Source organism: Salvia hispanica, chromosome 3, assembly GCF_029641045.1.
Source record: "Salvia hispanica isolate PSC_SH4W2 chromosome 3, Shi_PSC_v1, whole genome shotgun sequence".
Taxonomy (NCBI): Eukaryota; Viridiplantae; Streptophyta; class Magnoliopsida; order Lamiales; family Lamiaceae; genus Salvia; species Salvia hispanica.
The window spans coordinates 30,845,592-30,868,675 of NC_142694.1; the positions used below are offsets into that span (position 1 = coordinate 30,845,592).

The window sequence follows — 23,084 nt, forward strand, 5'->3', positions numbered from 1 at the left end:
TTAAATGATATGTGTGAAATGAGTTAATGGAATGCGAGATATGAACCGGGACTCATATTCGCAGATGGACCAAAATAGAAAAACGAAACTCCTTTTCACATTTGAAGGGAGTATTAATTAATTTAAATACAAAAGGAGTTGTTCATATAAAAACATCAGTCTATAAAGAAAAAAGTACTTATAATTGACTTTCATAATTTCACTCTCATATTCCATGACATTTCAATCACAGAAACATAATTTTATTCATACCATCATTTTAATAATAAACTTATTCATTAATACTTAAATACCCTACTCTAACCCGGACATTTGTGTGTATCGGGTACTCGATACCCGCTACCCGATATCCGAATGAACAAACCGCCCAAAATCTAAATGTCAATTAAAAAAATTGTATACTCTCTCTTTTAATGGGCCAAAGCCCAAATCTTCCATTTTAGCAACTTCAATGGGCCTTACAGGTATGCAATGCAAATATAAGACATAGGGAAAAAGGGCTAAAAAAGAATTGGGCTGCAGTTTGCAAAAAACTACAACTTAGAAAATCATTATGCTCTATTCATTGACTGTTATATTCATATTTCACTTAATTTATAGCCAATTTGAGCTAAAAATCAGTTCTTGCTTGAATTTGAGTTAGACATCACATGACTAAAGCAAAGCATCTGAGAGCTGTGGTTATACACCAAACTGTAGTTTCCTTGAAATAATTCTATATGCACATAAATCTTCACATTATACAAATATCATAATAATTTGACAAAGGGAATCACAACCATTACTCTTTTTTCTCGTGTGTAATGTCAAGAACCTTTGACAGCAGCCTCTCTGAACTTGATGTTAAAGTTACTTAGATTCCTCTTGCTCCCATAATCTGCATTCCCTTTCTGCATCATCGCCACAAACTCGTTGTAATCTATTCGACCGTCCTGCAACAAAGAACACGAAAAAAAAAATCAAGCCATGTCATGTGCTTTCCATGACTAAAAAATGATGAAAAGCAACAAGAATTTCATTACATTGTTCTGATCAACTTCGCGGATGATGTCTTCCAAATGAGAATCTTGCAATCCAAAGTCTTGGCACGCCTTCTGCAGCTCGTCATGTGTGATGAAGCCGCTGCCATCCTTGTCGAAGTAGGAGAAGGCCGTGAAGAGATGGTCCTCTCTCTCGATCTTGTTCAGATGCAGCGTTGCTGCTATGAACTCCCCGTAGTCTATGCTCCCACTGTTGTCCACGTCTGCCTGCACGCGTCTAAAATGTCAACTACACGTTTCCTTCGACTAAATGAGTAATACGAATCATTCACTTACAGACTTCATGAGATCATAAATCTCAGATTCATTGAGATCAGCACCAACTCTTTCAAGACCAGCCTGGAGCTCTTCAAATGTGATGTAACCACTATTATCCGTGTCGATCATCTTGAACATTTCTCTCAGCCCTCCTATTTCCTCTTCAGATAGACTCTCTGCAATCACCTACAACCATTTTTTCCCCCATAATTTAGTCGAAAACTTGCCATTTTTGCCAAGATTGATAGATAGTTAAGACTTAAGAGTGCCTTATACCCTTAGAGCCATTTTCTTGAGCTTGTCCATAGCTGAGAACTGCGTTAAACGGCTTAAAACTGCAGAATCGAGAGGCTTATCAGGCGCTACTCCCTCCACCTGCACCCAAGGATGGCCTGCAAGAAAAGACAACGCCTTTAATGTCATCACATTTGAGCCCTCAAACATAAGGCAGGCAACAAAATTTTAAGTACTCACAAAGAATTTGATGAGCTGTGATACGCTTCCTGGGATCACGCAGGAGCATCCTCCTCACGAGATCCTTGGCGCTCTCGGATATGCCAGGCCATGGTTCCGAGGTGAAATCAACGGATCCATTCAAAACCTCTTCGAATATTTCTTGCTCAGTCTCTGCCAAAATGCACAAGCATGGGAAATTTGTTCAAGGCTGAGTAAATAGAAAACCATGGAATAACAACTTACCTCCCCAAAACGGAGGCACGCCACAGAGAAGGATATACGCTATGACACCGGCACTCCAGACATCTACCTCGGGTCCATAGTGCTTGCAAAGCACCTCAGGAGCAACGTAGTAAGGGCTTCCAACCACGTCCGAGAACATATCCCCTGTCGTTGTTTGTCAATCCAAATACTGCTCAGCCTCGTAAACCAAGTAATGGTGAACTATGACAAGCAATCTTCAGCATATAAACAACTTTTGAAAAGTAAAGCAAATAAATCAGAGAGTTTTGTGCAATGAATACAGTATTAGAAGGATATGTTCATCGGTTCCTACAGCGTGGACCATACATATATGCGACGACTTGGGCCTACTCCGATACCATGTTAGAATTGACTCCCTCTTCCCCTCAAAAGGCCTTTATTTATACCAATTTGATGTGGGACAAATAGGGCTTCAACAGAACATCAATAACTTTCTACAATTAAGATCTCAATGTTCTAATCCACCTTTTGCAACTAAAACCATCACATTCTCTTAGACATAATAACTACACATGAACACCAACATTCACTACAACATGTTGTGAAGTTATAAGCCAAGAAATATGATAAAACATGATAGAACAGGAAAACATGATAAAACAGGAGGCATAAGCATTCACCTGGCTTAAAAAACATGGACAGTCCAAAATCGATGGTCTTCAAAGGCGAATCTTCGTCCTCATTCACGAAAAGGAAGTTCTCGGGCTTGAGGTCCCGATGCATCACTCCCAAAGAATGACATGTCTCTATCACACTAACTATAGTCCTAGTAAGCTCGGCGGCCTTCTTCTCCGAGTAATGCCCCCTCTTGAGGATCCTATCAAAGAGCTCACCCCCTCCACACAGCTCCATCACAACATGGACCGCAGTGGCATCCTCGTACGCCCTCTTGATAGAGACGACATTCGAATTCCCCGACAAGTGGTGCAAGATCTCCACCTCCCTCCTCACATCCTCCACATCCTCCCTAGTCAGCAGCTTCCTCTTGGCAATGGACTTGCAAGCATACTCTTTCCCGGTCGCCTTCTCAATGCAGAGGAACGTCGTCCCAAACTGGCCATGCCCGAGTTTTCGCCCAAGCTCAAAGTCCTCCTTGAGCTGCCCTGTCTTGGATCTCAGCACAGAGTCCACCCGAAGGCCGGCGCTCACAGCCCTCTTGAAAACCAGAGGCTTCTTGGGCTTGGGGGGTGATAAAGGTTCTACCTTTGGCTCTGCCTTGGGTGGAGGGGGCAGTGGGGGTGCCTCAAGCTCCATCTTGGGGGGGTGAGGGGGGCTGGTCTGGACAGGGGGAGGGGGAAGAGGGGTTGTTTGTATGGGTATAAAGGTGTCATCTTTATCTTTCTTGTGATGGTAAGAGAGCATGGCTGGCCACTTAGCCCACCATAGTGTGTGTGAGATTGTGGAGAACCAGCAATTCTTTGCATTGATGCTACACTTGTTTCCCATTCTTTTCTTTTTTTTTGGTTATGTACAAAATCACATGCTAATCATATTTGTGAAATCTTGATTACAAAATCAGTGTGTGGAAATGGGAAAAAGTGTTGAAACAGCTTTAAAAGGGGGGAGCTTTGATAACCCCAGAAAAAACCCAAATTATGATTGAAAATTCAAGAACAAATTGGTGAAATAGAAGAATTCAAAATGGCGATTGATGAAATGGGAAGGGTTTTGATTTATATATATCTATGTATCTATCTATATACAAATGTGTGTGTGTGAGTCTCTCTCCCCTTGTGTGAAGAATATTTGGTTTAGGATTGAATCATCTCTTGATTCTCTTCCTGTTTTATTGAAATGCGAGAGAATGGGGAGAGGGGGATGGAGGGGGTGAGGAATGAGGTAGGTTTTTCTGTTGGAAGCTGGGAAAAAAGTGAATTTATTGGGCATATATATATATATATTCAATTAATCAATTTATGTGTTTAAGTCATATTTATGAATTAAATATTCTTATTTATTAATGGGAGTAATAAATATCCCGTTATTAATATTCATTACAATTTCTAAGGATTTCATGTTACGATTTTGGATTCTGTTTTATAAATTTTATAGTTTGGATGATTCTATATATTTTCAATTGATGACATACATATTGAAGATATATTTTTTAGGTCATTTTTGTTCATATAACCACAAAATAAATTAATTATTGAATCCTACAAAATATGCATTAAATGAATAATTATATATATTTTCAATTGATTGCATACATATTGAGTGGATAATAAATTATAGTACTATGATCGTGGTGAGCAACTAAGTATTTGCATGATTAATTATGCATTGCATGTCTTCCAAAAGTTGTGTAAAATACTAGAAATGTGATATTTCCAACTTCTTTTTAGCCGGCGCGGGCCTCCTCGTTGGCTTTTATAAATTTAATTGGAGTTGTTAACACTAACAAACACACATAAAAATAAACATATGATTTAGTAGATTGATTTAACAAAACTTTACTTCTTGGTTGCATTATTGCATATTTTCATACAACTCTCATCTGTCACAATTCACAATTATGCATTTGAGGGAGTAAAATAAGATATAAAAGGGTTATTTGTCCATAAATACACGAACTTTTTAATCTGAATGTTTGTGTTCGTTGAAATTGACCGTGTGGAAACAGATAGTATAGTTGTTTAGAGAAAAATGTGGTACTACTAATTTGTTTGCAAATACACAAACTTTTGAGATTTTCTGAATTTTCTTTGAAGGTAGATTTTTTGCCGAAATCACTTAACGTCCAATACTTTGTTTTAAACTTGGATAGGAGTATCACAAGCACGTGTGTTTCTCGTAAGAGTATAACAAGCACATGTTTCTCAAGAGCGAGACGAGTTCTAAATCGTATTCAAATCTTGTGACAAGACTTCAATGGATGTATTTAATCCATGCATATGTTCCCAAAAATCCCAAGATATGCATTCTTTTCACTAGACAAAACATACTCCCTCCGTCCCACATAATTTTACCCATTTCACTTTTACCATTTTTAGTAGTGGACCCTATATTCCACTAACTCATTCTTACTCACATTTTATTATAAAAATAATACTTTAAAAATAGGAGCCACATCCCACCAACTATTTCAACTCACTTTCCATTACATTTCTTAAAACCCGTGCCGGATCAAAGTGTGTAAAATTATGTGGGACGGAGGGAGTACTAATGTGTTGCCGTAAACATCAAATTTCTAATCTTTTGCCAATACGGAAAGATCAAATTCTCCATTGGGAAGAGCTTCTTCAGGAGGGAAATTCTCTATAGGAATACCACGTGTCTTCGATGGCGGGAACTATTTATCGAATAAGCCCGGGACACCAACTGACCCAAAGAAATCGTTCCTCACCTCAAATCTGAGCTTCATTAGAGAATTTTAGCATAATTGATAAAATTGATATGGCGTTGGGTGCCTTTTCAACAACCGTGAATCCAAATTATCTAAAAACAAACACATAATTTATAAATCAAGTGAAGTATCAAACCAATCGAAATGAGTCCATGATTTTGGAGTTCAAATCTAGCTGATAATACCATGACTCAAGACTAGAACTTTTGCAAATTCACTTATAAATTCTTGGCAAATGATGCTAATCACTAAATTCTTCCAACAAAGTTGAAATGAAAAAACTTATTAACAGTGAGAACTAAACCAAATAGTAAAACTATATGGTCCAAGATTTCTTTGATCATCTAGGTTTTCAATTCCTTGGGACCATGGCCCGGCTCTCTGGTCGGCTCCGTCCCCGGCCAAACCCCTGCTATGCTTTGATTTTTGACAAATTTTCCTTGCTATGACCAGTTCCACACCATCGTTGACTTCATTTTTTTGGGAGAAAAGTTCACTTTTGGTGGACAGGACCATCCGTACCGCGTTGTGATGTGAAGTAGGGATGAAGAACAAGTAAAACAATACTAAGTGGCAAAACAGTTCAAATTTTCACTTATAAAACGGCCAATCTTGGTACTTTCAAAAAGCATAATCATTTATTTGTCAGCTTATTCTCGTACGGAATCTATTACTACAAAGTACAAACAAACATGGTTGTTCCCAATCCCAAGCAAACACCAGATTCCCCTCAACTCAAACTCAACCAACTTCCCAAAGCGTTCCGGCCGTTCGTCACTGATGCGAAGAATGCTCTGCTTAACTACCCCTATTCCAATTAAACATCTTTGAAGTGGCAGTTTTGTAGTAGGATACATAACTTATCTATCTGGATTTATATGTATTCTTCTCATGTTTTATTTATTTATCTCCGAAGTCGATTGAAGTTCGGTTTGTAATACTAATCTTAATGTTTTCTCTTCTCGACTCAACTTTGTATCAGGCGCGCCTGTCTTTTGAATACATTTTGTCTCTTTAAGTTTCTAATAGCGCAGTGCATTTTTTTATGAATGGACTCAAATCCGACACCATTAATTTCAGACATTAATTATCTACCATTAGGCCAACTCACACGCACCGGCATTGCATTTTATATTGGCAAGACTGCCTGCCAATGGATGGAGGGTTCAAATTCTTTTTTAATTACAAATTCTTTTTTAATTACAAATTCAAAATTCTATAAATACAACTATATTTTATGTTTCATTTCATCCATTCTCTCCAACAAAAATTATCCATTCAAAAACATGGATCTGAATGATGAGCTCATCACGACTCCTATTGATATGCTTGCTGAGGCTGTGCGACTAATCCCAAGGGAGATACGAGATACAATTGCTCAATTGACTGTTGTTGCTGCTCTGCGTATTCCACGACACAGAGCGTACAATCACCGAGATCGTGAACTCGGGCTGTTTGATGATTATTTTGTGCGGTAGTTTCACTCGGGCTTGGATCCCCTGTTGTGGAGGAATCACAGCAGCAGGGGATGTTTTCCTCACATTCCAATTTTTAAAATTTAAAATATAACACTTAAAAGAAAAAAATAAAAATTTTAAAAAATTGGGATGTGAAGAACAACATCCCCTGCTGTGATTCACTCTCTGCCTGATGAATTTTCATTGGATGAATTTCCATTTTTTATGTTGGACCATTGAGATTGTAATCTGATATATATAATTATATTTGATAAAATGTACTTATAAATATTAATTAGGGATTAACACAAATTATGTCTCTCATAAGAGGAAATTTAGAGACCAGTTTTTCTTAGGGATGGTAAATCGGGTTGGATCGTTATCGGATCGACTCATTAACGACCCAACCGATAAGGTCTAATCTTACTTGTACAGCCAGTCTTTTGAAATTGATCTGGCGCACTATTTTAATTAATACTCCTAGTTTGCAAAATTAAAATAAATTAATAGTTTGATTGTAAAATCGGAACAAATTAATATTACAGTAATTTATAACCAGATTTTAGAGCTACTATGTAAAACCTTATTGAGTTAGCAAGAGTGTAGAAATTCACAAGCGGGTTATCTAGTTGAAATAAATTGATTACACAGTTAAAATTACAAAAGAAAAGTCAGCAATAGTTGAAGGGTTGCGCCCAAAATTCTCAGTGTGATCGAGGAGGAGTTGGTTGTGAACTAATTCATTGTGAGTATACTAGAATCGCATCGACTTTGATATGCTCAAGAAATTAAGTGCACCATGTGATGGATTTTGGAATCAATTTACTTGTTCTCCTTCATCTTCGGCTACTAACTTATTCTTATGGAGATAATCCATGCATACAAAAAATCGAATGTTCATGATTAGTACTACATACACAATAAACCTTTCATGATCGACGGATATGCTTGGATGATACAGCCAAAGCGCTCAATGTAGTTTCCGCGCGGTCCTTGCCTTGGAGCAACGTTGTCTTTGGATCAGTTGGGTACATTCATCCTCATAGTCTGTAGGGCTGTCATTAACCACACCACCGTGATTCCGTGAATCCAAAATTCCTATAGACAAGCGCAGTTTTTTGGCAGACACGTGGCATACTTTGGGCGGGAAAAATATAGTATTTTTTTACACATTACGTATTAACTGATGGTTGCAAAACAGATTTACAAATACACCATTAAATACTTTTGCTGAAATCTTGGAAAGTGTGAAAAGCGTATTCATCCATGTGCACCTCCAGGCTCCAACTTGATCGATGTGAAATGAAAGGCAGAAAGGTCCAAATCAGTCTTGATGCAGATCTTTGCAAAGGGCTGCCTATGAATCAAGTGAAATTGAAATAAAATGTTGGTTAATAGAATAAACTGAGAGAGCTGAGACGTATTTCAACCATCTATAAATACACATTCTCACATCAAAGTATGAACTGAGAGAGCTGAGATGTATGGGAGCTAGAAGAAGAAAATAGGTAATATTAAAACTTTTTACATATATTCCTATTTCTCATTTTTGCCAAAATTCAATGTTGGTGGAGGGAGTGAATTGGGCGGTTTGTGCAAAGTCGAAGCATGATTTGTCTTCAAATTTCAATATCTGGAAAAATCTTATAATTCTAATTTGTATAATTATATATGGCCAAACTTGCAGATTCACTTAAGAAATCCAACAAAGAGGAGACAAAGTATGAAGAGGAGGAGGAAGAAGAAAAATTAACCTGATGATGTACGGCGGAAATGGCGGTGAGTCCACTCCGACTGCTTTTTTCCTAATTCTTTTTCTTCATTCGCTATTTTTAATGGAGTCTTCATTCGACATGATCAGTTAATAAGGACATAAACCAAGCCGAAGATGGAGGCTGCGGTTGATTTGAGGAGAAAGCAGGGAGAGGCGGTGGTAGATTCTTAGACATTTCTATTTTAACCCTAGGTAGTGAAAATATTATATTGGGCTTTGTAATTACTACTCCATTTGATTTTGTTGTTGGTTTGAGCCGCTCTCATTTTTAATGGAGCCCATAAATTTGGTTGACCAACTCTCAGTTTGTGATTAATTTATTTAAGTAATTACACTATTGGAATTGATTGTGAATGTGTATATGAATATTTGATTGGTTAAGATTAATATATAAGTTACATAACTTTTATTTGGTTTTGTTAAAAGCATAATATTATAATTCGAATGAAATAGTAGTTTGTCATTATTTTAATAATATATGTGGACATTTTATTAAGAGTTGAGATAGATTATTGCAATAGTAATTTATGTTTTCTGCATATAATACGACATATACATATATTGCCACTCAACGCAATTAAATTTATATCATGCTTTATTTTAATTTCAAAGAATATTTCTAGAAAAGAGAAAGGATTCTGGAGAAAAAACAGATGGAATTGTTGCCAATTGCGATTCCTCTAATTTTTTTTTAATTACATTGTCTAAGTTTACAATAAGCATGTCCCATCAATATCAATTAAGCCGTAACAGCATTTCATAGCTTTTGACATTTTTGATAGTATTACTATTTCTTTTACATAAAATTTTATTGAAAATTATGCATAACATATTGTAAAAAATTGTATGCCAACTACAAGCAAGGGTTTTGGTATTTTTTTAAAAAAAAATTAATTTTACTTAGCAAAATTAAAGTTACATAACAAGATACATTGTTTAGCATGTATTATAGAAATATAATGTCAGATGCATAATAACATAGATGATCAATGAATAAATCAATGTACCAAATGACATAGTCTCATTGGTTGATAAATATATTTTTTAAAATTTATACTCCCTCTGTTCCACTACAAGTGATGGATTTCTTTTGGATACGTAATTTAAGAAAATGATATGTATTGAGTTAAAATGGAGAGAGAAAAGTATGAGAGAGGAAAAAGTAAGAGATGGTTAGAGTTTTGTTTTTAGCCAACGAAGGAAATTGATCACTTGTGATGGGACAACTCAAAATGGAAAATTAAAATAAATACTAATCATTTACTATTATACTAAACAAGTGGGACAACTCAACTAATCATTTTGCTACATGTAATAGTAATTTATGTATCTTGGTATTATTTTATCTTGCAAATCGAACACCACCACACTGAGTACTCATTGCGTGTGATTAGTATTCTCCACTGCCAACATGAATAAAAAAGTGAGCTATGGGCCTAATAACTAGCTTTCTGACACAAGATAATTAGCTTTATGCCACAAATTAAATTGCCCCAATAGTTAAAACGTTGGGTTCTATATTGCTCTAATTATTAACCAAATGGTAAACATATTTATTCTATGGTATAATGAATAAGCATTTGAGTAATAAGAGCATCCGCAATGGTCGGCTAGCGACCGGCTAGCCGATTCGTCGCGCTAGCCGATCAGCTAGCCGAACCATTGCAATCGGCGAGCGCATCGGCGTGGGCTGGCCGATCGCTCGTCGCTAGCCGATCCGCTGGCCGATCGGCTAGCCGCCATTGCAGAGGCCCGATCGGCCAGCGATCGGCCAGCGCCGATTTTCGTTTTTTTTTTTTTTTTTTTTTTAAATCATATATAAACGCGATTTTCGTTTCATTTTCATTTGCACCACTTGTTTTAACGAGTTTTCTCTCTCTCTAACTTTCTGTTCAAGAGCATCATCGAGTGATGGATCACAACAACGAGTCCAGTCCGGCGACGAGCGGCTCTCAGACTCCCACAGTACCCGTGGGATCTGGATGGGGGCAGATGGGCCCGGGATTTAACATCCCTTGGAATCAGATGATGGGGATGATGGCTGGTGCGCCGGGGGGGCGATGGGGGGGAACCAGGGGGGTATGCCGGGGGGTATGCCGTGGGGGATGCCGGGCGACGGGCAGGGGAGCGGCGGGCAGTCAGCGCCCGGGTGGGGGGGTATGCCCCAGATGCAGCAGCAGATGATGTTGCAGCAGATGATGGGGATGATGTGGCAGGGGGGGATGCCGGGGGGGATGCTGCACGGCATGTATCCCGGGATGCCGGGGGGGGTGCAGGGGTCACCGGGAGGGGACGCGGTATATCGGCCCTCGCTTGATTTTTTGACGGCTTCGTCTCACACGTCGACCCCAGTGGAGACGCAGTTCTCTGGCGATGACCTTCTGTCATTGCACGATATGGGGATCGATCTCGGGGAAGATGATACTCCCGTTCCAGCGACGCGGGCCGCGCCGAAGAAGAAGACGAGGGGGAAGGGGAAGGGCAAGGCGGTCGGTGAGTCATCGCAGCCCGCTGCCCCTGGCCGGAGGAAGTGGACGGAGGATGAGTACGCCGGGGTGGCCAAGGCGTGGTTGGAGGTGTGCGACGATCCACTGGTTGCGAACAACCAGCGGGTCGTCAACATGTGGGCGAAGATCAGTGCTGCCTATAAGAGGCACTGCCCGCACGGGAAGGACTTCAGCAACGAGGAGGTCCGGAAGGGGTGGGAACGCACCAGGGCCGCAGTGGGCCGTTTTGCGAATTTGTACGCCAACGCCCTCCGTCAGCTCAAAAGTGGGCAGACTGAGGACGACGCCCGGAGGATAGCCGCGAGTCAGTTCCCCTTGGAGGGGAAGTATAAGGAGTTCACCTTCTGGGAGTGCTTCTTGTTGCTGAAGGACTCGGAGAAGTTCCGGGCGGGGTGCGACACTGGGTGGCCGAAGAAGCAGCGACTTAACTATAGCGGCGACTACGGCGGCAGCAGCGGCGGATCCCACGACCTCCCCCCGGATGCTGAGGAGTTTCCATCCCCTCCTTCATTTACTGGTCGCCCCCGCCCGGTTGGACAGAAGCGGGCGCAGCGGGCTGCGAGGGGCGGATCCCCCCTATCGCCCCGCGAGGTCCAGTCCTCCGCCCTCCCAGCCGCCCCACTCGCGTACACTCTCCATTCGCGTAACCAAACGCGGGCTCAGATGTTACAGGTCTTCCGAGAGTGGAAGAACGCCACTGACCCCACGGAGAAGAGGATTCTTTTCGAGATGCTCGAGAGCATGCGTGCTGATTTAGAGATCGCGACGAGGAGGCTGGGGGGTTCCGACGTGGGCTCAGATACCACGGGTGGCGGCAGCGGCGGCGGCGACGGCCACGAGGAGGGCGACGGCGACGGCGATGAGGAGTAGAGAGTGGCGGGGCTCGGGTGTTGAAGCCCTTTTTTTTAAAAAAAAAAATCATGTACTTTTTTTTTAAAATCTTTGTACTTTTTTTTTTAATGGAATGGATTATTTTTCCCGTATATGTGTCGTAAATTTAATTCCGTATATCGCAATTTTAATTCCGTAAATGTAGTATATTTTGAATTGTTTTTATTGCGGCTGGCCTATGGCTGGCCTAAATCTGACGTGGCAGGTGGTTTTTTTAGTGTTGCTGACGTGGCAGAGGAGAGAATGGCTGGCCTATGGCTGGCCTATTAACCATTGCGGATGCTCTAAAGTAATCTAAATGCCAATTGACTCATTGATTAATACGTATATCAATCAATCAGAGAATATATAATTTGGCGGTATAAAGTTGTACTAATACAGAAGCTCATTGATTTGGATCTGAAATAAAATAAATTTTCAATATCTTACAATTGTTCCAAAACTTGATTTCGATTATTATTTATGTGCAATAACCATTGTATTTTTGTAGTACATACATAACGTGGCTTAGAAAAGAAGCTTAATTAAACCCTATATATATACCAGTAGTAGGGGTGGAAAGGTAAGGTATACCGCATCGATCATACCATACCTCAAAATGCGGTATGCGAAATTCTCATACCTATACCTTACCGCATGTTTCGGTATACCGAATATTCGGTATGGTATATTTCTAATACCGTTACCATATTGTCACTACGGTATACCGCATTTTTACGGTATATCAAATAAGGTACGACATACCATATACCTGTGTTCATTTCTCAAGAAACATATTTCATACCCAAAATATTAAAATTAACTGTTCAACTATTTAAATAAAGTACAAGCCCTAAAACACCCTCACAAACAAATCTTGGTCATAACATTCAAATTAATAAAACATCAACCATCAAATTATTTAGTCATTTAGGGTTTCTAAGAATTTATTTTTTAAATTATTGTTAATTTTTAAGTATTCTTTATAGTAATATATTTGAAACATATAAATACATATAAGATAAATACCTTATTTTTTGATATATATCGTATGTTCGGTATAAATTAATAACGGTATGATAATTTATTTTCGGTATAAACTGAATGTACGAAATTCTATCTATACCTTTACCGTATAGTAGTCTATCGGTAAGGTATCATACCTTACCGCAAATTCGATATTTTTCGGTATAATTTCGGTACGGTAAGTGCGATAATGCGGTATTGCGGTATATTTACCCAGCCCTATATACCAGTATAAATAAATGGTAGAGAATTGACAGTGAACTAATTTTCTATGTCTATCAGTGCTTTCTCTCTGATTATATATATATATAAGCTCAGTTGTTCACGTTCTTAGTTATGAGTCTAATCTTGCTTTCATTATTATTCAGGTTGTTATCTTTTTTTTTTTTTTTTTTCTGCATATATTTTAGATATAATGCCACATAAATAGATGAACTAATCTTTTAAAACATGTTCATGGTAATTGAAGGAATCTGTAAAACAACGGTAGAGGGTAAAGGGAATCAGTCTAGAGAGACAGAACAAGGAGAACAACAATAAATTCAATAAGCAACATATTTATCATTGATAAGAGCTTGCATATGATATATTGAAATAATAATCAAAATTATTTTTAATAATAAAATAATAGTATCAAATTCAATTACTACAATATTTGCACGTTGAAGGCCATGCAAGTTTGATTTTCATATCTATTTTTAGTTTGCATTATTTTAAAAAATGTACCAAAAATTTATAGGTTATGTAGATGAATTTGATATAATTAGAATATTGCAAATACATGAAATTTTAAAGACGTTCTATATATAAATATATTTCGTGAAATTTTATTCAAATACATGATTTTGTTAATGCATGAAAATATGAAGACCAAAACGGAACAAAATCATAAAAATGGATAGAAATTACATGGGGTGCCGGAGAAACTTACTTAATCGATGAACTATAGCGAATATTTTCGGTGAATTTATAAACATAGTGAAAATGTGCCACATGCAAAATAATTGCAGTGTAGATCTACAAAAAGTGAGGAATGTTTGGAATTTTGTTATAAAAAAATTCATCCATATTCAATACAGTAATTTTTAAGATGTGTTGTGTTCCATCAAATGATAGTGGAATTCTATCGTATGATCATATGAACACAAAATTAATAACCTATAAAAATATAAGGCAAAGTTTAGCTGCCATCTACAGTTATTTTGTAGATCTAAAGCAGAAAAAAATATATATAAAAATGGAACATTAATATTTACGAAAAGAAATTCAAAATAGCTAGACAAATGTAGCCACAAATTTTGTTGTCGATCTATAATTACTTTGTAGATCTTGGACTAAGGACGAATTTCTTAGAAAATAGTACTCCCTCCGTTCCACAAGAATATATACTCTTTCTTCATAAGAATATGCATTTTCCAATTTTGAAAATCATTTTCACTCTAAGGAGATAGAACTTATTCTGCGTTGAGAATACTTTAATTAATTTTTATACTCTACCTCTCTCTTAGTTTTAACTATTTAATTATTTTGAATTTATATTCAACAAATGAAAATTATATGACCCGTGCATAGCACGGGTGATAATACTAGTTATTAATAAATCGCTGCAATTATCAAACCCACTTATGCTTTGATTTTTCCCCTTCTCAGTTTAAATGGCTATTTTGACCGGTTCCACATCCACAGTTGCCTAACATTATATATTTATTTTCCTTATAAATCGTTCACTCCTCCCATCCCACCGCGTGGTAATGTGATAAAGAAGGAACTAGTAAAACATTAAGATAACAAAATTAAAACGCGTTATTAGCCCAAAACCCCAACCTTCATTTCAAAATTCTCATTTATAAAAAGCCACCTCCACACTTAAAAAAAGCAATTCATTTATTCATCACTACATTTAAATATACCATACCAAATCATATTACTACAAGCAAACATGCCTCTTCCCGAGCAAACACTAGATTGTCCCCAACTCAAAGTCAACACACTCCCAGAAGCATGCCGGCGGTTTGTCATTCCCGCCCGCCGCGGAGCCATCGTGCGTGAAATCCTCTCCTCTTTCCTCGGCTGTCTCCATCCCAACTAAGCATCTTTGTGAGCATCGGAATCAATGTGTTTAAAAATATACATAAGGATTTGATTGAATGAATTATAGTTCGGTTTGTGCTTTGGATTCCAAACTAATCATCTCTACTAGTATAAATTATTTTGAGAGTTTGGGTTTGTAATGTTATTGTTTTCTCTTGTCCGACTGAACTTCGTTGTATCGTTCGTGGTGTTGGGTTGCACCCCTCGTGCGTGTGTTTTTGAATAAATTCCGATGAAAAAATTATTTGTATGAGCAAAACAAGTTAGCATTACATATCATTTTTTAACCTTATTCGAATATCAGAAAAAAATAAAAATCAAGAACATCACTTGCTCTTTTATTATGAGTATTTATTTGATCTCGTATTTTCTTTTAGTAATAATATTTTAATATTAGAATTTAATTTAATCTTTATCAGTTAACATAAACCCGCGGCTCAAACTGCCCTAGCCGTGCCGCCGCTCAATCAGCCGTAGTTGCGCCGCCTTCAACCTCTCCTGGAGACATCCTGTAGTTTTGGAGGTGAATTTTGTTCCTGAAAACCAACAATTGAATAGAGTGATGAAAACTGCGCTGTGATCAATATGTTGTAAAATTTCCTAATTTCTGGAATATGAATCAAATCATGGATGAAAGTTTTACAGAGCTGTTGTATTGATGGCGCACTGAAATTCCTTTTCAATTTGCAAAAAATTAGTTTTGGGAACTTATTAGTGGTTTTGCTGAAACTAGATGATTGATTCCAGGCTCGTGAATTTTTAGTTGCTAAGGAAATGCTTCAAGAGAAATGAGTTTGATATTTGCAGTTTTGTGTCTCTGAATGAGGTGTTTGCAAAATATTCTATTTGCTGATACAGTATTTGTCAAAATTTTCGGACTGTATGCTACCATTTGTCTTAGTATCTAGCTCTAATAGTCATTAATTTCGGTGATTGTGCAAAAACTGATACAGATGAAGTACTTGAAGCCATTGAAATTGTAACGAGGCCGTTTGCTTGGCTTGGATTGGATGTAGGTGATAAGTACCCCTCTCTGTTTCTTATGCTTATAAAATAACTGCATCGCCCTTAAGGTTAAGGACGTGCTTGTGTAGTTTAATTGCTAGCTCCTAACTTTAATTTTTAACATATCTAAACACCTTGACTTTGCCCTAATTGAAACCTCTAATCTCAGGATTTTTCATACTTGAAGTCATCCCCAAACCAAACATCTCTCATCGGTTCAGCTGCCGTCTTGGGCAGCCGTTGCTGAATTCGAATTATGTCTCCTAAAATATTTCTATTGGATTTAGCCAAAAAATATTTCACCGCAGGTATAGTTTGCCTCACGATTTCCGACCGATATGCTAGCTTTACTGCTGTTCGTGGTTCGTCCATGTCTCCGACTTTCAATCCCCATACTGACAGTACTACCGGAATTTCATTTGGTAAAATTTCTAATTCATTTTTCGTAAATGTCCCTTCATCTCCCCTCAATTTGGGGCTTGATTGTGTGTTTGCTTGCAGATGACTACGTATTGGTTGAGAAATTCTGCCTTATCAAGTACAAGTTCTCGCATGGCGATGTCGTCGTTTTTCGGTAATTTTTTGTTTCTCGAGCGACATTATCATATTGTTTGATGCTCTTGTTTCAAATATACAGGTGTTATTATTTGGGAAATGTTGATAAACAATATTTGTGCTGTTGAATTAATTCTTGGATTCGTAACATAGTTTCGTTAGAGCTAAACATCGGTTTGGTGTTATCTGTTTCGAGAGGCATTATAGCTTATATAAATTGCTGTAATTTGATGCAACACTTTGAATCAGTAGAGTTTGATAAAGGTTTTTAATCGGTTTTTTGATCTGACTGCTGCTAATGTGTTCAGTACAATGCCATCTATGGTTCCTTCGAATACACCTCAATTACTTCATATGGAAAAGACATAAAGTTTTCCTCTTGAGCCTTTTTGTTGTCGTTGTAGGGGTTAGTACCCCTACTCGTGATTTTCCATTTGTTCTAGTGCAGTTGTCAGCCCAGCATTGCACTTGTTCATGTGATGAAGTGTTAAATTTCAATCAGATTCTTAGAGTTACTGATGCAGGATAGATTCAATCATAACACTAATGGATCTTTCTATGTCGTACAAGTATTTAATGATACATGCCTGATTAAGCTACTTTCAGAAACTTAGAAAATTTATTATGTTATCTTGTATTCAATGTATTGCTTGCAAGAAATTGGTGGTGTGGTTGCTTAAATGTTGACTGTGGACATATTACAGAGCTCAAGATTTAGCTTGTGTCTAAAATCCCATTAACTTGCATCTTGTCATTAAGAATGAGCTTTTTGGTTGATGACGCGCTGTATCCTAAATAGTTGTGCATTATTTCATTCATATCACATAAGTCAATTGTCCATCTCTGACTGAAAGGCAGTTCAAAGAGCCCCATTGATTAAGTTGGCTTAAAATGACTAAGATTTACATTTACTGTGAAGTAGTAGTACAATATGCTAATTTTTAAGACTATCTTTCTTCTATTTTCACTTATGAGATGCCATGATGAGTTCGTATGTGTGTGTTTCTCTTTACAGTTCCCCAAGTAATTATAAGGAGAAAAACATAAAAAGAATCGTTGGCTTGCCAGGTGACTGGATTGATCTCCCTTCACTTGACACTGTGAGGGTTCCTGAAGGGCATTGTTGGGTTGTTGGGGATAACTCAGCTTGTAGCCTTGACTCAAGATCTTTTGGCCTGGTATGGTGCTCGATATTTGTTATAAAAACATATTTATATTTGTGTGTGTGTGCAAGTCGGTTTAGGAAGAATTAAGTCACAAGAATGTCCCAGAAAGTGTTAACTACAGAATTTTGACCATCTTGGTATCTTGCTTTCTACCCTGTTAATGGGTGATTAACATTATATTTTCGATTAGTTAAGATATGTGCAGTGTTGATTTCAGACTTGCGTACATATGCGTATTTGTGTCCAAGCCTGGTATCCAGTGGCATCGTTGGTGTTTGGTTGTGTTTAGAATCGTGTATGATAGTTTGACGGGCTTTTGCCCCGTGAGATGGTTTGCCACGAAACTCTTAACTTCCGTCTCCCTAAATGTTGTGGCAGATTCCTCTGGGTTTGATTTGCGGGCGCGTCACGCATACGGTCTGGCCTCCTCACAGAATTGGTGGAGTTAATAGCAGAACCCAAGCATTGCCAGTTCATGCTGAAGAATAAACTTTTCTTTTATTATTTCTTTATTTAACAAGAGAGGCTCTGATTCATTTATTGATACTAGTATTCTTCTGAATTTTCAGGATAAGTCTCATTTGTTTCATTCATTGTGAATTGGGAAATATACTTTGTTATGGCATTGAATACTTAACTACTAACATTAAGTTTTTTTTTTCATCATGATATTGCAGTGGATCTCATTATAATATAAGTTTATATATTGATTGTTTTTGTTCAAATTGATTAGGTAAACCTATGCAAAATATATACCATATTGTTTTAAAAGTTAACGGAGATAATATTTTCTGAAAAATGTTAAAAAATAGATACCCTGTTGTTTTTAAAAGTTTCTTTAGTTTCATTCCAATATATTTAAAAAATGTTATTGACTTATTGGCATTTTTTTTTATATTTATACTAATAAATTAACTTTAACTTTTAGGAATTTTATAAAATAAATATGACAATCTTATTTTATAAATATCAAAATCAAGTAAATATATAAAAGTAATATAAAATAACACCTAAAATGCATCGAAACAAATTAATGCTACCTGGTGTGGTGTGAAATTGTGATTTAAAATTTTTTCTTTAAAATAAAATTTTAATTTATAAACCCAAAATAAGCTCTCACACTGAGAGTGCCCTAGCCGCCGTGCCGCCTCATCGCTGACCAGCCTACTGCTGCCGTAGTCACGCCGCGCCGCCTTCACTCTCTCCCGGCGACATCCGATACACTGTAATCTATCTATATCATGAAATAATAGAAGAAAGTTTATGCCGCTTTGAAATTCCTTATTCAATTTGCAGAAATTTAGTTTTTTCTTATTAGTGGTTTTACTGAAATTTGATGGTTGAATACATGCTTGTGAATTTGCAGAAATTTAGGAAGATCTCGTTGATGATTTATGCCTTGCAAAGTTTGATATTTGCAGTTTTGAGTATCTGATTGAGGTGAATGTGTGTTTGCAAAATATCTCATTTAACTGTGTTTACCCATTTTTTAGTATCCTGCTCTAATAGGCTTAATGTGGCTGATTGTGCAAAAACTGATACAGATGAAGTACTTGAAGCCACTGAAATTGTATCAAGAATTTTTAAAGTCAAGTGAGGTCAAACCAGGCCGTTTGCTTGGCTTGGATGTAGGTGATAAGTACATCGGCCTCTCTGTTTCTGATGCTAATAACGTAACAGCATCGCCCTTAAGGTTAATGCTCCAGTTTGTCTGTTTCACAATTTCCCCCTAAAAAGGACTCATAAGTTGTTTGCAAATATGCACATTCCAATTTATGTGATGTGGATTTTGTTTGCCTGCAGTGTCCTAGTACGTAAAAGAACAAATATCGACCTGATATCTACCGATTTCCAGACTTTGGTGAGCATTCTATATATTCTTGATTGAGCATTCATTCATTTGGACTCTTGATTGATATAGATTAAATAAAATGCTAAACTTTTGCTTCTACAACAGAATTCCCAGTTGTGATTTGCAACCATGGCATATTGAAAATAGTAATTTTAACATGTATGTGACGTTTGTGGAAGCTTGACTCTATGATACGCCGGCATCTTCTTGCTACTTTATGCCCCTTTATGTGATTCACTGTTAGAGTTGTTTTCGTGTTTCTCAACTTTTTGCCATGAAATGATTGGCGTAGTTATGTCTCCTTTGTATACTCAACTGATGATTCACATGGCGGTATATATTTTGTTTGTTGTTTATTTGTGTATTCACTATTCATGCAGATTTCCGGACTTTCCCTGGAAGGCTTTGTCATTGGCTATCCTTTCGACAGGCATAAGAGCAACCCAGATGTGTGTTGCCCTCATCTCGCACATCATGCTTACCTTATTTTTTTCACTCACTTCAATATTCCATTTCATTCTGAGTTTCAAATATGCAAATTATGCAGGCAGTGCAAGTGAAGCTTTTTATCGATGATCTCAATAAAACAGGGAAGTTTGAAGATTTAAAGTACACATTCTGGGATGAGTGCTTTACATCAAAGGTGAAAGCTTCTTGTTTCTGCTTTATTTTTGGTTAGTCACTGATAAAGGGTAGTAATTTTTTTCGTGATTTGAGAAAATACTCATTTGCATAAGCTGAACCATTTAATTAATGAATGTTTCAGAATGTTGAGTTTCTCGTGAAGCCTTTGACATTGCATCCAGTACAACTCAAGACAATTATGGACAAATTTGCTGCTGTAGGAATCCTTCAGGTATCAATCCAATCCCCCCTTTCCGGTTTTTAGTTACACAGGGTATGTTGCTTGAACTGGATCATGCATTTCCACTGCATAGATTTCATATGAATATTCTCGTAAAAAATAGTCATATCACCTTCCTTGCAAATTCTTATCTATAAGTATTTGAAAGACAAGGGCATGAAAGTCATGTCTCAGAAGTCGGGGTCTAAATCAAGAAACAGAAAATATTCGTAGGAGCTGTCTGTCGTAGTGAATAGTTTTTTATCTCTGGCAGGGTTACCTGGATTTTGCTAGCAGAAGTCGAGGTCTAAATCAAGAAACTGAAACTTTGCTTGATGAAAAAATTGACTGATGATCTCGACTCATGAACACTATAGAGTGGGAAAATCATACAATTTTTAGCACGTGGAGTGTTTTAATATCCACGTCTCTGTTACTATTCCGAGTGAAATAACACATCAGCGTCCGACACCATATGGTTATCATACCTGTCCGTCGTTCTTTTTATCACGCGATGAAACGAGCCCTATGTGTATGTATGACTCTACGGAGTCTTGTGGTTTGCAGACCATTGTATTTTCAGACATATATTGTTACTCACAAATCATGGTGTGATTTATCTATGTTGTTTGGTTTGCATTAATGAAATGTTCACTTGTTTGTGAAACTGTGGCATCTCTGGACAATAATTACTTCAAATGTTTGATTTGTGAATGCAATTCCACATTTAGATTAGTCCCAAGTGAGCCACAATAACTGACTGTAAGCACTTTGACTTAATTCATTTGTCAAGCTAATGCACATAATAGTCATAGCTCATGACTTAAATAGGCTTCAAACTTCAAAGTAGTAATAGTATCTCAAAAAAATATTCAACTTCATTTCTCTATCTTGGGTGGGCTTTAGTTTTGTTCTGGTTTCAAATGATGGCAATTACTATTCGACATGACCTCAGTATTTAGCTGAATGATTATTTAATGAATTAGGAGGCTGTAATACATACTTACACTCAATATCTAACTTCACTTTATTGAAATTTTATGTTGCAAAAATTGGATAGTGATAAGTCGTGCAGAATGACATCACATCTTGGAGCCTTATTTACAGAATTTATAATAAAATGGAAGCTTAATTTATGGATATTCAAATTACCTTTTTGACCAAAAAGCCATGATAGAAAATCCACCGCATAATATATTTTCTTTACAAAGTGCATGCTGCTGACGATGTGATAGTGATAAGTGTAAGGGATATCATTACCATAAGCTTTCTCAGAATTTGTTATTTTACATGAACTTAAAATTTAATTGCAAAACTAAAACCGAGTTTATAGAAAATTCACTGCACATGAAGCTTGAACTTAAAAATTATGTAAAATAACAAATATAACAAAAGTATAAGGATGAATAAACCTATTCATAATTCTATTGGTCACTCAAAAAGCAGCCAACATTAATTAACCAAAATATTTTAATACTTTGAAAGTTAGGAGTAGTAGTGCCAGCTATTAAACGCGGATTTTATGTGCATAATAGTATAACATTAATATATGAAATTAATAACAAAAGTATTTTTTTTAAAAAAAAATAGCAGAACACGACGAAAGAAAAGGCGTTGCGGAAAGCGACATATCGCACGGCTCATTTCCCCCCAAAACAATGATATATCCATTGTTTTATATGCTGATTATTTTAATTGTCTACAATATATAATTATGTCCGAATTTGTTTGCTACCAATAATTTCCACGAGTCATGATTTTGAAATATAATGTCTTCAATGTAACATGGGTTAGCTTAAAATTATAAATTATTTTCTATTTTTGATTGATTACACTAAAATTTAAGGTAATATAGGAATCGAAATGTAAGTGCGTCCCCACATAAAAAAAGTTGGTGCAAATAAATACTCCTATATTCACAACCACTCCAATTAATATGAATAGTAGTATTTAATGTCAACATTTCTTGGTTTAATTTTCTTGGACCGACCTATATCACTGATGAATAATAAACTTTTTTGTTTGTAACAATAATTCTTGTGGACTAAGTGCTCATTCAAAGTTAATTAGTTTTAATATGTGAATTCAGGTTCATTTACAAGGCCACATCTTTATTTCAAATTCATTCTTCTAATTAATGGGCACAACTAGACACATACTAATTTTTAACAAAATTTCAAATACTCCACATCTTCAAAATTTAATAATTAACAAAAAAAAATTCAAACAAAATATATCAACAATGGAAGAATATATTACAACCTTCTTTTTTGGAAAATTAAGTCAAAAATCCACATTGGATGCTTGTATATTATCATATATATCGATCTGTGAGTACTATAATTCAGACACCCACATTTATTAATTTAAATCCATTATCAATATGAGATTAATTTATTTAGTTTTTGGCCATGCCAGGTCTCTTTCTTTCCTTGTCATTTTATTGGTTGGATTGGAGCAATTAATAGACAAAATAATGACAAACAAAAAGGATTTTCCACTTTCCAATGCTTGGGGTAGATGTCAAATGCATGCTGAAGAAAAATTATACTAATATTATATTTTTACCTAAA

At 36.7% G+C, this 23,084-nt stretch overlaps 3 protein-coding genes and 1 long non-coding RNA gene across 5 annotated transcripts; 3 read left to right on the top strand and 1 right to left on the bottom strand.

The window, feature by feature from the left end:
- Positions 1 to 655: 655 nt before the first annotated feature.
- Positions 656 to 3,865, bottom strand: LOC125214443 (calcium-dependent protein kinase 26-like). The gene is made up of 7 exons (XM_048115475.2): positions 2,639 to 3,865; positions 1,998 to 2,141; positions 1,773 to 1,925; positions 1,575 to 1,690; positions 1,317 to 1,484; positions 1,023 to 1,247; positions 656 to 932 (listed from the first exon to the last, which is right to left on the bottom strand). Exons 1-7 carry the CDS (start codon positions 3,462 to 3,464, stop codon positions 807 to 809), a joined length of 1,758 nt encoding a protein of 585 aa, XP_047971432.1. The 5' UTR covers positions 3,465 to 3,865; the 3' UTR covers positions 656 to 806.
- Positions 3,866 to 8,173: 4,308 nt separating this feature from the next.
- On the top strand, positions 8,174 to 9,004 carry LOC125214446 (uncharacterized). The gene is made up of 2 exons (XR_007175117.2): positions 8,174 to 8,329; positions 8,509 to 9,004. It is a non-coding gene; the product is annotated as an uncharacterized LOC125214446 (long non-coding RNA).
- A 6,504-nt stretch (positions 9,005 to 15,508) lies between these two features.
- On the top strand, positions 15,509 to 18,478 carry LOC125214480 (uncharacterized). 2 transcript variants are annotated; one of them, XM_048115527.2, is made up of 6 exons: positions 15,509 to 15,612; positions 16,043 to 16,105; positions 16,264 to 16,516; positions 16,596 to 16,668; positions 17,665 to 17,827; positions 18,194 to 18,478. In XM_048115527.2, exons 3-6 carry the CDS (start codon positions 16,351 to 16,353, stop codon positions 18,302 to 18,304), a joined length of 513 nt encoding a protein of 170 aa, XP_047971484.2. In that variant the 5' UTR covers positions 15,509 to 15,612; positions 16,043 to 16,105; positions 16,264 to 16,350; the 3' UTR covers positions 18,305 to 18,478. The 2 variants fall into 2 exon arrangements, with proteins under 2 accessions (XP_047971484.2, XP_047971483.2); XM_048115526.2 differs by having other exon boundaries at positions 16,043 to 16,101.
- Positions 18,479 to 18,880: 402 nt separating this feature from the next.
- Positions 18,881 to 21,178, top strand: LOC125214479 (Polynucleotidyl transferase, ribonuclease H-like superfamily protein). The gene is made up of 8 exons (XM_048115524.2): positions 18,881 to 19,040; positions 19,182 to 19,255; positions 19,360 to 19,508; positions 19,619 to 19,676; positions 20,048 to 20,116; positions 20,215 to 20,310; positions 20,434 to 20,523; positions 20,786 to 21,178. Exons 3-8 carry the CDS (start codon positions 19,360 to 19,362, stop codon positions 20,861 to 20,863), a joined length of 540 nt encoding a protein of 179 aa, XP_047971481.1. The 5' UTR covers positions 18,881 to 19,040; positions 19,182 to 19,255; the 3' UTR covers positions 20,864 to 21,178.
- Positions 21,179 to 23,084: the final 1,906 nt, after the last annotated feature.

Bases quoted from the DNA above. Each gene is read 5' to 3' on its own strand.
- LOC125214443 (XM_048115475.2), bottom strand. From the start codon at position 3,464: ATGGGAAACAAGTGTAGCATCAATGCAAAGAATTGCTGGTTCTCCACA. The intron at 1,248-1,316 runs GTAAGTGAATGA...AGACGCGTGCAG, and splicing joins TTTATGATCTCATGAAGTCT to GCAGACGTGGACAACAGTGG. The intron at 933-1,022 runs GTAATGAAATTC...TCTTTGTTGCAG, and splicing joins GCGAAGTTGATCAGAACAAT to GACGGTCGAATAGATTACAA.
- LOC125214480 (XM_048115527.2), top strand. From the start codon at position 16,351: ATGTCTCCTAAAATATTTCTATTGGATTTAGCCAAAAAATATTTCACC. The intron at 16,517-16,595 runs GTAAAATTTCTA...GTTTGCTTGCAG, and splicing joins TACTACCGGAATTTCATTTG to ATGACTACGTATTGGTTGAG. The intron at 17,828-18,193 runs GTATGGTGCTCG...ATGTTGTGGCAG, and splicing joins ACTCAAGATCTTTTGGCCTG to ATTCCTCTGGGTTTGATTTG.
- LOC125214479 (XM_048115524.2), top strand. From the start codon at position 19,360: ATGAAGTACTTGAAGCCACTGAAATTGTATCAAGAATTTTTAAAGTCA. The intron at 19,509-19,618 runs GTTAATGCTCCA...GTTTGCCTGCAG, and splicing joins GTAACAGCATCGCCCTTAAG to TGTCCTAGTACGTAAAAGAA. The intron at 20,117-20,214 runs GTGTGTTGCCCT...CAAATTATGCAG, and splicing joins GGCATAAGAGCAACCCAGAT to GCAGTGCAAGTGAAGCTTTT.